The following is a 13,748-nucleotide window of genomic DNA, read 5'->3' on the forward strand; positions in this document are numbered from 1 at the left end:
GAATACAAGTTTCTTCGCAACACAAAAAGCGGAATCACGATTAAGTCAATTCCTGTCGACCAACACAGGGCATTCCCTCCCTCTCTAGAAAACAACCAGCCGACGGAAGACAGCAGAAGCAGACGGAGACAATCCATCCCTCCCTCTGTGTTTACCATCTGCCGCCGTTTTCTGGAGACGGGAGTCTCTTTCCCTCATCAGTGCGGTTCGAATGGGACTTCCCATGCCACAATAGAAAAACAAAGACCATCTTCTAAGGTAAGAAACAAGAAAAGAAACTCTTTTGGTGCCGTCCGCCGCTGCATAGGTTGCAGTTGGATTTTGATTCCCATTTTTGTATATTTTCCCATTTTTTTCGCTTTTTGTGTTGGACTTTCCATCACCCACCACATTCTCTTTCTATCCGACTGTTTGGAGCGCCATCCGTATCAAGCGAGAAGCGAGAAGCGTGAAGCGTGCGCTCTAATGACAGTGAAAGAGGAGGTGTTTACCACTGAGTGGCCTCCTTGGGAGCAGCCTCGTCACCCCACTGGGCACCGCCAGTCTCGGCAGACCACTGCTGGTTGGGGACAGCCTCCTCCCAGCCGGTGGCCGCACCAGGGGCAGCGGCGAAGCCAGCCGGGGCGGCCTCCCAGTCACCGCCAGTGAAAGTCTCGGCAGCGGCGGCAGCGGGCTCCTCCTCGATGGCGGCAACCTTCTCCTCCTCGGCCTTCTCCTCAGCCTCGGCCTCAGGGTCGCGGTCTGTCAAATGTTAGCAGGTGTCCGATGACAAAAAAAAATGCAAGCAACAAGAAACACCCAGTGTGACATACAGAAGTACAGATCCACCATGACGTCCCAGGGGGTCTCGCGGTTGAAGATGGTACCGCGGAGGCGCAGGACCTCGCGGGCCAGCAGCCACCAGACCAGGCCAATGGCGTGGCGACCCTTGTTGTTGGTCGGGATGGCAACGTCGACAAAGTCGGTCGGCGAGTCGGTGTCGCACAGGGCGATGACGGGAATGTTGACGTAGCTGGCCTCCTTGATGGCCTGGGCGTCGGTGCGGGGGTCCGTCACAACAATCAGGCGGGGTTCCTTGAACGAACGGGTGATGTAGTTGGTGAAGGAACCCGGGGTGAAACGGCCGGCAATGGCCTGGGCGCCGGTGTGAGAGGCGAACTTGAGGACGGCGCGCTGGCCGTAGGGACGGGCAGAGATAACGCAGACATCGGCCGGGTTGTCGACAGCGGCGATGATGCGGGCAGCCAGGACAATCTTCTCCCAGGTCTTGCCAATGTTGATGACGTTGACGCCGTCGGCGCGGGTCTTCCACAGGTACGGGTTCATGTGCACCTGCAAGTTCTTGGAGCCGATGTGGCACTGAGCAGCCAGCAGGTTCTCAATGTCCTGCGTGGTGGCGTTGAAGATCGCCGGGAGGTTTGCGGAAGCCATCTTGACGGATGTTTGGAGGGATGGTTGAGGGGCGGTGGTGGTGAGGTTGGTTGCTTGCAGGAGAGAGGGAAGCAAGAAAGAAAACCCGCGATGCAGATGCTTTTCGATATATTTTTTTTAGAGGGGCGCCAAAATCCCCCCAAATTTTTTCACTTACAGACGGGTAGTCGCGAAAATTGGACTGCCCTATTCGCCAGTGATTTGTGGGCAAGTCCCCCGCCAGGGCTAGAACGACAGGTGAAAAAGTGTTGCACGTGATGTGCTTGGCGGCATTTTGCAGGCAATTGGCGCGCCGATGTATCTTTACCGTGATACACTGCCAACAACCGAACAATAATGCTTTTAATTTGCATATAAATCAAGGCGGAGGGTACTAATACCCTGCTTGGCTTTTCTTGTAATTTTGTATAATTTTATTTATGAGTTTCTTGCCCTTTTGGCTCACGGTATATACTTGCAGGCTACTTGCAAGGTCTGCTCCCAAGTCGACTCGGCAGGGATATAGTATATTCCGAATGACTAATCCACTCTAACCAATAACGGACTAGCCAATTACAGGCTCGAAAATTTTGGGAGCTGCATCTTGATATCGCGCGACACGGCCGATGTGTTGACGGCAGGTGTACATGCCAGCAAGTCTCGACCAGCAACCATGCCGCTTCGCGTACCGGGCCTGCAAGGGCTCTCAGTGTTCAACTGTATGTTAATTGAATGACTTCATTTGCCCTTCTTGAAACAACTGTTCGAAGCGGCCGAACATTCGCTGACTGTCTTTTCCCTTTAGTATGTCTCCGGCCAGCAGCAGCACGGCCAGCTCCTAGCCTGCAGCCCCTCATTCAAACAGCACATTTATCGCAACGAGAGAAGGCGAAGAAGAAGATCCGGTTGCAGCAACCATATAAATGGGCTCAGATCGTCGCGCGCAAGGCCGCCAAGGTGGCGCGCCAGGAAGAAGTCGCCAAAGCACGTGAGGCTAGCTGGGGCCACCACGTCCACGGCATTACGACGCCCTTTGTCGAGTCGTTTGACACAGCCGGCCAGGCATCTAAATCGAAGATTATTTTTGAGACAAACGAGAACGGCGAGCCCGTGCCGGCGTCGCTACCAACAGACTCGGATAAGCTCAACTTCCAATTGACCAAGCAAGAACTCGACGAGGCCGTGAGCATGGCGTACCAGCTTAGCAAACCGCTCGAGAACACGAACCGGATCCTGGTGGACGCTGTCACCGAGGCACAGGAGCTCAAGGAGCACGAGGAGCGGCACCGCAGGGCCGTCATTGCTCTGCAGCGCATCTCGTCGATGGACAACGCTAACAGCAAGAGCCGCATGCTGATCAACAAGCAGCGCTGCATCGAGAAACTCGGCCGCCACAACACGGATCAGGTTCTGCGGCCGAAGCCGCGAGCGCCGGGCCACCCAGAGCGGGAGGAGCTGAAGCGCGGTGGACCTGACACGGGCTCGTCCGAGGTGCAGATTGCCATCCTGACGGCGAAGATCCGCGTGCTGGCCAAAACCTTTGAGGGCCCATACGGCCACAAGGACAAGTACAACCGGAGGAACCTGCGTCTGCTGTGCCACCGGCGACAAAGGCTGCTCAAGTACATGGAGCGCAAGGAACGCGGCAGTGAGAGGTGGAAGAACATGCTCACGACGCTGGGCCTGACGGAGGCTACCTGGAAGCAGCAGATTGAGATCTGAGGGAGGTGACACGGGGCAGGGCCCCTCCCTATGTATATACTTTCCCTCTTCCTCTCTCGTCCTCCCTCTCTTCACTGCGGTGCGCTGGCACTTGGTACATTTTATGTTTCATACCATTTCACAGCGTTTCCATTTCACTTTCACACGTGCTGGCGCGCAGGCTGATTTAGGAGGGAAAAGAGAGTTAAATATCCACGAAAACAGATGTAATTATCTATGTACAATACTGACTAAACCGACATGACCCAATAACAAAAACAACATATGAGAAGAATGCACTAAAACTGTATGAAAAATGGCGTCCCGGCAATGGGAGCCAAGCAAAAGTTCCAAACGCCTTCCCGTATGTCAGAACGGAGAGAGAGACCTCTATGAACAAGAGTCTGCTGATTATGTGTGTGTGTGTCTGAGGATATTGCTCGATAAACCGACAAGACGTGAAAAAAGGGGTGCAAGAAGCGACGAGTAGACAGAGAGACGATGCCCTTTAGAAAACGCTGATGTAGTTGTTGATCCGCTCCTTCTGGTTCTGGGCGATGCACTCGGCAATCCACGTAATGTTGCGAATCTCCTGCTCGCGCAGCTTGACCCACGCGTACACAATCGCATACGTAAACTGCCGCGTAAAGGCGTTCTTGGAGATCTCCATTTCCTTCTGATAAAACATGTCCTCGAGACTCCGACTGTCCGAGCCTCCGGAACCGCCGCCCATATTGCCAGGGCCGACAGGGCCGCCGCCGAGGTTGACCGCCTCGAAGAAGCTCTTGTAGTCGGACTGGCCATCGACGGCCAGGCGCACTCCGTCGATGTCGTCGGCGCGCGACAGCATGAGGGTGCCTTCTGGGTACAGACGGCCAAAGGTCGGGTACAGCTTGTTGCGGTCGGCCTTGGACAGCTCGGTGCCAAAGGAGTTGATGGTGATGTTGATGGCGCGGCGGTCAGCCTCGAACTCGAGAATCTCGGACATGACCTCGGCCGTTGGCGTGCCCGCCATGTCGGAGTGCGTGTTGACAAAGTTGTAAAAGTCCTCGAGGTAGTTCTTGTAGAGCGTGTTGCGCACAATCTCAATGTTGAGCTCGTCCAGGTCCTGGTGGCTCAGACTGCCCTTGAAGAAGGGCGCCAGCGGCGTCTCGATGAGCACGCTGTTGTAGAGCTCCTCAATGTTAGTGGCTACGCACAAAACGGGCAGCGTGTCGAACCAGCCAAGCGGGTGGCACCGGTCGAGCAGCTCCCGGGTGTCGCGCTCGTGCAGAGTGCCGGTGATGAGTAGGGCCACGTTGTCAATCATGTAACCGTAGGTGAGGTAGTCCATGAACTTGGCCAGCGATCCGACCGCGTTGGCGCGAACATAGCGGAACTCGGATACGAGCTTGTCGGTCGTCTTTGCGGCGAGGCTCGATGTCGACGGGTTTGGCGGCAGGGATGCGAGGAAGTCGCCGTAGGCCGGGCCGAGCTGGAGCTTCAGGTCTGGGCGCATTAGCTACGTGTATTCTCGGCGAGGTGAGCATAAGCAGTACGTACCATCCACGTTCTCGCACTGCGTCATGTTACTGTAGTTGGTGCCTGTCAGAAGGCCATTGCGGTAGCCCCGGACGATGCCCTCGATGTACCTAGGGGGAGAGAAGTCAGCAGCTGGTCGGACGGTCACCATCGAATCTCGAATCTCGGTGATCGCCATCCCTTACCCATTGTCGACATTGAATAAGAGGCCCTCCATCGTGGCGGTAATAGATGGTCTGCAGTGGGAGCAGACAGAAGCTGGCGATGTGTCGTTGCCTGTTGCGTCAAGGTAAAAGACGCAGGAGCCAGCAGCTTGGCTGGAGCAATTCTCAAGGCAGGTGCGATACAAAACAGTGTTAACTTACAATCCCGCACAGTCAATGTGCACGGTGTACTACTTCCCCATTACGGACTAGCGCAAGAAAGCCACACCGCCCCACTCTAGTACGAAAAAAAGCTCTGTCTGGCAGAAAAACAGATTCCCTAGCTAAAAAGTTCTCGACGCAGCAAAAAAATATTCCTCCTTCTTTTTACCCTTTCTCAGCCAATTCCTCTCGCGACGACAATCGACAGCACCACGCTCTCGCCGCGCAATATTCTTTATATTCATCTCCAGGAACGAGCGACAACCCTCGAAAGCGCCACTCGTTGACACAATGGCGCCCCTTTACCTCCTGTCGGAGACAAGCGCCGGGTATGTTTTGCCCAGCCTCTTCTGTTGTTTTCGAAAGACCGGGACCGTGCCTGGCTTTTATCGAACTCGACATAGTGTCTTCACAGGGCAGTTGCTAACATTTTGTGTCTTTGCTCAGTTATGGCTTGTTTCAGGTGAAGGACAAGAAGCTCATTGAGGGCGATGATGTGACCGACCGTCTGTCGACTCTGGACAAGATCAACAAGGAGTAAGTGTTTTTGTTGGTCCCCGTGAATGCCTCGACTCAAGCCGCGTTCTCGGATGACCGACCGAACGACGGCAGACCTGGCCCTTTTTTGCACATAGGAACGTGTTGCTAACCGCATTCTCCCTCTCCGTTTTGCAGGGTCCAGTTCAACTTGTTCAAGAAGTGGAACAGCGCCGTCGAGGCCGTCGCCGAGCTCGATAAGCTGATCGACGGCAAGATTCCCCCGATCCTGACGCAGCTGCTGGAGGAGGTCAAGGAAAAGTCGAAGAAGGCGACCATCCTGGTCGAGGACAAGGCTCTCGGCAACACGTTGCAGAAGCTGCCCGGCTACAACCTCACAGCCATCCCCGCCGGCCCCGGCACTGCTGCCGGCGAGGTCTTCCGTGGCATCCGTCAGCATCTGTCGAGCCTCATCCCTGACATTGACGAGTCGGGCTTCAAGACCATGTCTCTGGGTCTGTCGCACTCGCTGTCTCGCCACAAGCTCAAGTTCTCTGCCGATAAGGTCGATGTTATGATTATCCACGCCGTGTCCCTGCTCGACGATCTCGACAAGGAGCTCAACGTCTTCATGATGCGCGTCAAGGAGTGGTACGGCTGGCACTTCCCCGAGCTGGCCAAGATCTTGAACGACAACGTCGCCTACTCCAGGGTTATTCTGGCCGCTGGCATGCGCGAGAACCTCGTCAACACCGACCTGTCCGAGGTCTTGCCCGAGGAGATTGAGGCTGCCGTCAAGGCTGCCGCCGAGGTCAGCATGGGCAGCGAGATTGCCAGCGAGGATCTCGAGAACATCACGCTGCTCGCCGAGTACGTTGTCATGTACGCCAACTACCGCACCCAGCTGTCCAGCTACCTGGACTCCCGCATGAAGGCCATCGCCCCCAACATGACCGCCATTGTCGGTCCCCTGATCGGTGCCCGCCTTATCTCTCACGCCGGCTCGCTCATGAACCTCGCCAAGAGCCCCGGTTCAACCATCCAGATTCTTGGTGCCGAGAAGGCACTGTTCCGCGCCCTCAAGACCAAGCACTCCACCCCCAAGTACGGTCTGATTTACCATGCTTCGCTGGTCGGCCAGGCCACCGGCCGCAACAAGGGCAAGATGGCCCGCCAGGTCGCCTCCAAGGCCGCCCTGGGTGCGCGTATCGACGCTCTGGCCGAGTACGAGGACGAGGAGACCGTCGACGACGACATCCGCGCGACACTGGGTTTGGCCGCGCGTGCCAAGCTCGAGCTGAGCCTGTCGCGGTTGGAGCACAAGCCCCTGTCCAAGATTGCTGCCACGAACGGTGTCAGCACCGTGGGCAAGTGGGACGTCGCCGAGGCCCGGAAATACAACGCCGACGCCGATGGCCTGACGGGCAACGAGGAGGCTGCCGCTGAGCAGGCTGTTGCCAAGAGCGAGAAGAAGGACAAAAAGGACAAGAAGGAGAAGAAGGAAAAGAAAGAAAAGAAGGACACAAAGGCGATTGCCGCACCGGAGGAGGACACGGTCATGGAGAGCAACGACGAAGCCGCCAACGGCACCTCGGGCCCGGCCAAGCTGACCGAGGAGGAGTACGAGCAGTTTGCCGAGGCGGCCGGCATCTCTGTCTCCAAGTTCAAGCGCAAGTACGAGCGCGGCGATGTCGAGATCGGCAAGGACGGCAAGCCCGTCGTGCACAGCAAGAAGGAGCTGAAGAAGCTGCGCAAAGCGGAGAAGAAGGCCGAGGAGGAGAGCTCGAGCAAGCGGAAGCGCGACGACGACGCCGAGACGCCCAAGAAGAAGAAGAAGAAGCACAGCGACGCATAGAGCTCGGTTTAGTACCACTCTGTTGCTTTGTTGCGTGTACTTTTCCTGTCTTCGTTTCGTGTTTCTCGTCCTGCATATCCCTTTCTCTGCTTCATTTTCTCTGCTGGCTTTCTAGGCATCTTCATCCCCATGGCGCCGTTTTGATTGTCATTTACTCACCCTCTGGGCATCTTCTATTTTGGATCCTCTTTTGGCGTTATTTTCTTGTTTTTGGCGAGGGCCTTACTTGTTGTATTTTTCTGTTTGGCTCTGGGACAAAAGGGTCGGAGTTGGGTGCGATTTTACCATCAATGCTTTTTTGTTTTATTTCATCCTTTTGTTGCATTGTCTCCCTGTTCGCATAGTCTGTCATATGCTTGTTTATACCTTAATGCTGGATCAGCTGGCTTCTTTTGGACGCCGTTCCGTTGCTCAGAGTACGAACAAAATCAAGAGGGGAAAGTGTTATATGCTTGAACCGAACCGTTTGAAAGAAATATGTAGTGAAAGATGGAAATCGTAAATGAAATTGAAGAGTGTTGATGTAGAAATACCTTCATGAAGTCGACGGCTTATTCCAGTCTATCGGAAGACACGTGACTGGTTTGATAGTGTCACGTGCCGGCATTAGTGACGGTTTGTAAAATTTCCCGCCAAGCTCAACCGCATCTTAAAAACGTCAAGTGAGCCAACAACCACGACCACGACGTTTCTATTTTCGCGCGCGCAGCACGACTTTGCAACGTGTCTACGGACGTGACCGTCGAATTGGTGAGGAAAACTCCTTTACTACAAGTGTCTGCAACTACGACTTGATTTTAACTCGATACCAGCATTTCATCGGCGCCCAACTTCATCATCCTCGATCTCAAACTTTTTGCGAGAACGACGACAAAAGGCATACAACGCGAGACCTCTATCTTGAGTTGACACCAACAGTCGACTTCCTTCCACTCTTTTGTTGTCGACTACACAACCCCACATCTCCACAACCGCACAACATGTCCTTCTTCCAGGTGACCCTCAACCGGTCGGCCATCGGCTTACCGCAGCGCACCCGCGATGCACTCGCTGCTCTTGGCCTGCGGCGGCGCAACCAGACCGTCGTGCATGCGGTGTCGCCGTCGTCGGCCGGTATGATCTTCAGCGTCAAGGAGCTGGTGAAGGTGAAGGAGGTCAGCGAGGGCCGCGAGGCGACGCTGGCCAAGCTCAAAGCGGCGCGGCGGCCGGATCCCGGTTTCGTCGTTGCACGGAAATACCACGACCTGAACGAGCAGAGCCGGCAAGAGTCAGGGCCGAAGAGCAGTTTATGAGGAAACGAGAGTGAGGGGGGGTTGGAGGCGACTAGGCGCATTGATGCGAGCAGGCGCTTCGCGTTGTACATATAACTTGAAGTAACTCACTACATGATTTAGTTTTTGGGTTTGTTTGGCTGGGCAAAAAGACTTTTGACCATTTTCGAACCGTCTTATGAATTTTGTGAACATTTATACCAAATATAATTACTCGTCTAGTTTTTGTTATCGTAACACCTTCACAACGCCCATTTAATTTCCCAACAGCCAATGTCCAAAGTTCAGCCGGCACTGGCCCAGAAATATGCCACAACAGAGAGTCGGGCGAGTCGTTGCCGTATTGCCGACCCTGCTCAGCTCAATATGCACGTTACAAAGTCACTGTTGTGGGTTTTGACGTCGCCAAGACAGAAAGAAGACAGGCCTTCAAGCGCCTCTCACTTTTTCGCCGTATTCTGAATTGGGCGTCTCATATTCGCTCACAAAGTATTTCACCATATTTTTGCCGAGCCAGGTAGTCAACTTGGCTAGCTCGTCTCGCAGCCGGTTGACCGACTGCTGATCCATGTTTGTCTGTGAGATGAGCTCGGGTAGGGAAACTGTACGAATGTGTTAATGCCAACTTGTGAAAGACTAAGGGTCGGTGTTGTGTTGTGCTTTGACATACCAAGAAGGCGACACAGGTGCTCGGCACCATAGGTCTCGATCGGGGACTTGTACTTCTCGTCCGTCTCCCATAGCTCGTGCATCTCAATGTATTGTGGGCGCTCGAACCTGAAAAAGGGCCTGTCTTAGCTAACCGACCAAGCTTTGAGGAGGAGGAGCCACAGAAGTTCACAACATACCGATAGAGCAGGATGCGGCCTAAGCATTTGTTGAAGTACTCCCGCAGTCCGGCAACCGTCTCCTCAAGGATATCGAGGCTAGCAGAGCCTTCTTCTCGATGTGGTCGTTCAAAGGTGAGGTAATCGTCCAGAACAGTCTCAGCCGGAACTTTGTGTGGAAGCGGTACCAGTTGCTGGTTTTTGGTCACATTCTCCCAATCGTCAACGAGTGCCGCCTTCAGGTGATCGGGGAGAGTGAGCCGGATCGAAGGCCGGTTGTGGAAGTTGTCCTCCTTGTAGTCGTTAGAGGACAATTCGAACAGTGGGCAGCAAAATGAAACAAATCGACATTAAACAATAAAAAAAAAAGAAAGCAGAACAGAAAAAAAGAAAAACGGAAAAAAACGAAAAGACGACATGAGAGAATAGGAGACCGCTAATCATCCAAAAGAGAACAGTAAAATACAATGGTAGAACATGGGGAAGAAAGGGGTATGTCATATAAAGGAATTCCTGGGAAGAAGCGTGGTGTGACTACTGGATTCGATGCAAGTCACGCATGACACTTCTGCCAGATCGTCAAGTGGCACTTTGACCGCTGGATAGTCACTGCCGGGCCGAGGTCAGAGCCGTCATACTTTGAGGTGCCTCCGATTGATGATGCGGACGTGCGCATGCCCGCTCGAGCTCTTGCGCTTTGCTATGTGGATCGGCTTATCGGAACGCCTCGGCTTCTCTATGCGCTGGGGCCGCTTCGTTTGGTTGACCACCACTATGCGTATATGCTTGGGCGAAGAAACATATTCTTTGGCCACGCCGGCAACTGAAGACTGGTTTCCGGCTGAGACCTCGGTCTCGTTTGTGACCTGGGCTTCGTCCGTGGCCTGAGTCTCGTCTGTGACTGGGACCGTGTATGTGATCCCAGCCTCGGCTGAACCCAGCGGCGTTCCAGTCGTAGGATCCTCAGCATCAGAATGACTATCCTCCAGGGCTTTTTCCATAGCTGTCACCCAGGAAGTGTCCACACCACTGGTGTCCACGTCGGAAGAACCTTGTCTCGCGGGTTGGCGTCGTTTAGCGCGACGAGGGAGGCGGTCAACGAATTTCTCGGCTTCCTTCAAATAGTGATTGATCCCATCACTAGGAGGAAGCTCGGCCAGCGCATCGTATTCGCGCTCGGCGAGTGCGTTTTCGTACTTGGCGTAGTGGCTAATGCTTTTGAAACGAGACGCAGTAAGGGAATCCAACGTCCTCGCATTCAAGCGCGCTGGAGGTGCCTTCACAGTGCTGTGCGTCTCAGCGGCCTTCCTAGTTCGAAGTCGCATGGTTGCAACACTAGAAAGTAGGCACGTGGAACGTTTCGTCGTGGTGGTATAAAGTGAGGAAACGATAGATATGTAAAGCAGAGATATGCTAAAGAAGAGAAGAGGAAACAAACAAAGCCGAGAAGAAGGGTGGTCAAGAGTATTGGGTAAAATTGGAGAGTAGAGGTGAATGATCGGATAAAACGGAGCTGCAGTAGAAAAGAAAATGTTTGTGGGAGCAGAATATGGCAGTAAAGGGCAAAACCAGGCGACTCGTACAAGTCGGCGAACCTTAATCGCCAGTTGCTGTAGTCATCAGGTTCGGCCGTTGGATGACCAACCCATCGCTATATATGTGCTCACAGTGCAGGCACAGCAGCCAGAGATGACTCCTGATCGGAAGGAGCGAAGGGGTAGACGTTCCAAGAAAAAGCAGGCGTGAATGAATAAAACAATCATAGGGTAAATTGCATAAGGAGCGAAAGAGGCAGGAGGCAACAACGCCTTGACGTGATAAATGTCAATCGTTGAGAAACACGGCCAGAAGCACCTGCCTGTTGCAAGTGCTGGCTTGGATGGTTCTCTTAGAAAGACACGGCGTTCCTACTTAGGAAGTCGTTGTCGGCGGTCATGGAAGGAGTGATCGTCTGCCAATCATAGAATACGCTGGCGGTATAAAACAAAACCATAATACTGGCAACGAAATCATAAGGTAGAACGTAAATGCATCAAAGATACCAATCAAGAACATAGCAAAATAAAATATTCACTCACATGTTCAAGGTCGTAGTCCCGTTGACGCCGTGGGCCGCGTGCGTGTGCCAGGGAACCAGCGCCTGTCCGTTCTTCACTGCCGCGTGCAGAGGCCATCTCGGAGTGCCGGTCAAGGAGGTGATGGTGGTCACGACCACCGCGCTCGCCAGGCGTTGCTGTGCCCGTACCACTGCCACCACCACCAAAGCTGCCCGGCCCACCAGGACCGCCGCCAACGATACCAGCCGCTGCGGCTGTCAGACTGGATCGGCCACCACCACCGCCCAAGCCACCTGGACCGCCAGGGCCCTGACCAGGCTTCTTGGCCTTGGCGTTCTTCTGCTGCTGCAGAAGCCGGGCTTGGTCACGCAGCTGTGCCGCTAATTCGCGGTTCTCGTCGTTGAACTTGCGGACGCGGTCGGCGGGCACCCAGTCATCCCAGGTGTTCTTCCAGCCCTTGTAGTGGATGCGGAAGCGCCAGCGCTGGCCATCAGCAGCGGCAGTCCCTGTCACCTGCTGAACATCCAAGACGCGTGCTTCATACAGCATGTCCATGTGAAAGCAAAAGACGCGCTCATCGACCGCATAAGGCGCGGCGGCCTGCTTCGGCGGCATCTTGATGGACGGGCGAAGCTGGATGAGAGGCACGCAAAGGGCAAAGAAAAAGGAAGTCTGACCATGGTGTTAGTATATTGTGAGGCAATGGAGTGGCTTATGACAGAATCAGGAGCTCACAAACGTGTCAACAGTTCGACGAATGCCCCAAATACACCGCCAGGAGAAAAGGTCTTCTTAATACGGTCGCAATTTGGGCAAGAGCGTCAAGTAATGCCGCCGAAAGAAGCAGGAGCAGAACGAGTGTGACAATCAAAGAGAGAAGGCGCTACTACCGTAAACAAGTTCAGATTTTATGACAAGTGCAGCAGCAGGAAGACGCGGTGAAGACGATCTGTAGCTCAATGTGCATGGATGAGTTAAAAGGAAGGAGGTGAGGTCGTGAAAGCCCGTTGTGAGAACGTAATTGGCTGTAATCACGGGATTGGCCACTTGAATTTTTCCAACGCTGGCCATCTCTGTCCCAGAGCGCCTGCCCACTGCCCTGGGCCCCCCGCTATATATTATCGAGCCGCGTCAACACGCGACGCGCCTGTACTTTCTGTGCGCACTATAACGTACTCCGCATACCTTTGCACAGGCCAGTTCGAGAACAATCTCAAATATAGCGACGCATTGTTATCTTACACGTTGCCCTTCATCTTCATCACCGTCGCCAATCTTCACCATGGCTCCAACCGAAGCCTCTATCCTGGAACAGTTCCTGCTGGCCCCCTCTCAACTGCCAACAATCATCTCCCTCGACGACTTCACGGCTTTGTTTCCTCGGACGCTGCAGTCCTCACCGCAGGTCCGCGCATTGTATCGTGATCTGCAGCGCCAGCGCAGTGCCTTGGTTGATGCCGTTGCAGCTGACATTGACGACGAGGTCGCGAAAGGCCGGCTTCTGCGACGGTACGCCGTGCGTGCACGCCTCCGTGCCGAAGCACAAGAAGACGTGGCAGGCGACGACGAGCTGCAGATTGAGCACTTTGTAGCTTCGTCTGCACCAGATGGCGGCGATGGAATCACAGCTGGTACTGATACTGGCACTGCCACAACCACTGGGGCTGGCGCGGCGAGAGGAGGACGCGGCAGCGGAGGGCCTTCCTCCCACTCACTCACATCCATTGTGCCAGAGCTGGACGACGCCATACGCGACCTCGAAGCGGAAATTCAACAGCTCGACGAAGAAGAGGCGCGTCTGACGGCGGCTGTCCAGCAGTCGGTCGGCAATCTGAGTGACCTACGATATGGACGTCTTTACAATCCACAGTTACCCGACGAGGTCATCAAGGGTCTGCAGAATGTCCAAGCCACCTGTGAACAGATGACCGCCGAGACCAGCACAAGTACAGCCTCGACCAACACTGCGGACCAACGACCAGCGACATGACTCGAGACGTGACAGCACGAAGTTTGCCCGAAAGAAAAATTATGAAACAATGCAGATTCGATGTCCTGCGCAAGAAACAAACCAATACAAAGACCACAGTCAGGGCCTAGCCGCCCAAACATATCCAACCACCAGCCAAATGTTATTTAAAGCGTTTTTGTGTACAACGCAGACTTATGTGCACAGCCGAGATACCCAAACAATGGAGCCAATCAATCCCGACAAAAAGAACCAAGATTCTCTTATCCTGCCCCATCCTCTCATTATTATATTT

The 13,748-nt window shown here is 54.2% G+C and overlaps 8 protein-coding genes across 8 annotated transcripts; 4 read left to right on the top strand and 4 right to left on the bottom strand.

The window, feature by feature from the left end:
* Nucleotides 1–487: 487 nt before the first annotated feature.
* Nucleotides 488–1,431, bottom strand: SPSK_04472 (small subunit ribosomal protein SAe; the record flags this gene model as incomplete). The annotated part of the gene is made up of 2 exons (XM_016731278.1): nucleotides 488–741; nucleotides 813–1,431. The coding sequence occupies 2 exons, from the start codon at nucleotides 1,429–1,431 to the stop codon at nucleotides 488–490; spliced, it is 873 nt and encodes a 290-aa protein (XP_016585716.1).
* Nucleotides 1,432–2,142: 711 nt separating this feature from the next.
* Nucleotides 2,143–3,132, top strand: SPSK_04446 (ribosomal protein S15; the record flags this gene model as incomplete). The annotated part of the gene is made up of 1 exon (XM_016731253.1): nucleotides 2,143–3,132. The coding sequence occupies one exon, from the start codon at nucleotides 2,143–2,145 to the stop codon at nucleotides 3,130–3,132; it is 990 nt and encodes a 329-aa protein (XP_016585717.1).
* Nucleotides 3,133–3,619: 487 nt separating this feature from the next.
* SPSK_04349 (V-type H+-transporting ATPase subunit AC39) lies at nucleotides 3,620–4,849 on the bottom strand (the record flags this gene model as incomplete). Its single annotated transcript, XM_016731157.1, has 3 exons — nucleotides 3,620–4,599; nucleotides 4,654–4,742; nucleotides 4,818–4,849. The coding sequence occupies 3 exons, from the start codon at nucleotides 4,847–4,849 to the stop codon at nucleotides 3,620–3,622; spliced, it is 1,101 nt and encodes a 366-aa protein (XP_016585718.1).
* A 439-nt stretch (nucleotides 4,850–5,288) lies between these two features.
* Nucleotides 5,289–7,329, top strand: SPSK_04074 (nucleolar protein 58; the record flags this gene model as incomplete). The annotated part of the gene is made up of 3 exons (XM_016730885.1): nucleotides 5,289–5,326; nucleotides 5,445–5,534; nucleotides 5,673–7,329. 3 exons carry the CDS (start codon nucleotides 5,289–5,291, stop codon nucleotides 7,327–7,329), a joined length of 1,785 nt encoding a protein of 594 aa, XP_016585719.1.
* A 980-nt stretch (nucleotides 7,330–8,309) lies between these two features.
* Nucleotides 8,310–8,621, top strand: SPSK_04707 (50S ribosomal protein L30; the record flags this gene model as incomplete). The annotated part of the gene is made up of 1 exon (XM_016731505.1): nucleotides 8,310–8,621. One exon carries the CDS (start codon nucleotides 8,310–8,312, stop codon nucleotides 8,619–8,621), a length of 312 nt encoding a protein of 103 aa, XP_016585720.1.
* A 408-nt stretch (nucleotides 8,622–9,029) lies between these two features.
* SPSK_04173 (mortality factor 4-like protein 1) lies at nucleotides 9,030–10,752 on the bottom strand (the record flags this gene model as incomplete). Its single annotated transcript, XM_016730984.1, has 4 exons — nucleotides 9,030–9,202; nucleotides 9,271–9,377; nucleotides 9,449–9,720; nucleotides 10,066–10,752. The coding sequence occupies 4 exons, from the start codon at nucleotides 10,750–10,752 to the stop codon at nucleotides 9,030–9,032; spliced, it is 1,239 nt and encodes a 412-aa protein (XP_016585721.1).
* Nucleotides 10,753–11,315: 563 nt separating this feature from the next.
* SPSK_04518 (uncharacterized protein) lies at nucleotides 11,316–12,099 on the bottom strand (the record flags this gene model as incomplete). Its single annotated transcript, XM_016731322.1, has 2 exons — nucleotides 11,316–11,378; nucleotides 11,506–12,099. 2 exons carry the CDS (start codon nucleotides 12,097–12,099, stop codon nucleotides 11,316–11,318), a joined length of 657 nt encoding a protein of 218 aa, XP_016585722.1.
* Nucleotides 12,100–12,766: 667 nt separating this feature from the next.
* On the top strand, nucleotides 12,767–13,474 carry SPSK_04545 (centromere-localized protein 2; the record flags this gene model as incomplete). Its single annotated transcript, XM_016731348.1, has 1 exon — nucleotides 12,767–13,474. One exon carries the CDS (start codon nucleotides 12,767–12,769, stop codon nucleotides 13,472–13,474), a length of 708 nt encoding a protein of 235 aa, XP_016585723.1.
* Between the last annotated feature and the right edge of the window lie 274 nt (nucleotides 13,475–13,748).

This window comes from Sporothrix schenckii (assembly GCF_000961545.1).
Source record: "Sporothrix schenckii 1099-18 chromosome Unknown Cont47, whole genome shotgun sequence".
Lineage (NCBI taxonomy): Eukaryota > Fungi > Ascomycota > Sordariomycetes > Ophiostomatales > Ophiostomataceae > Sporothrix > Sporothrix schenckii.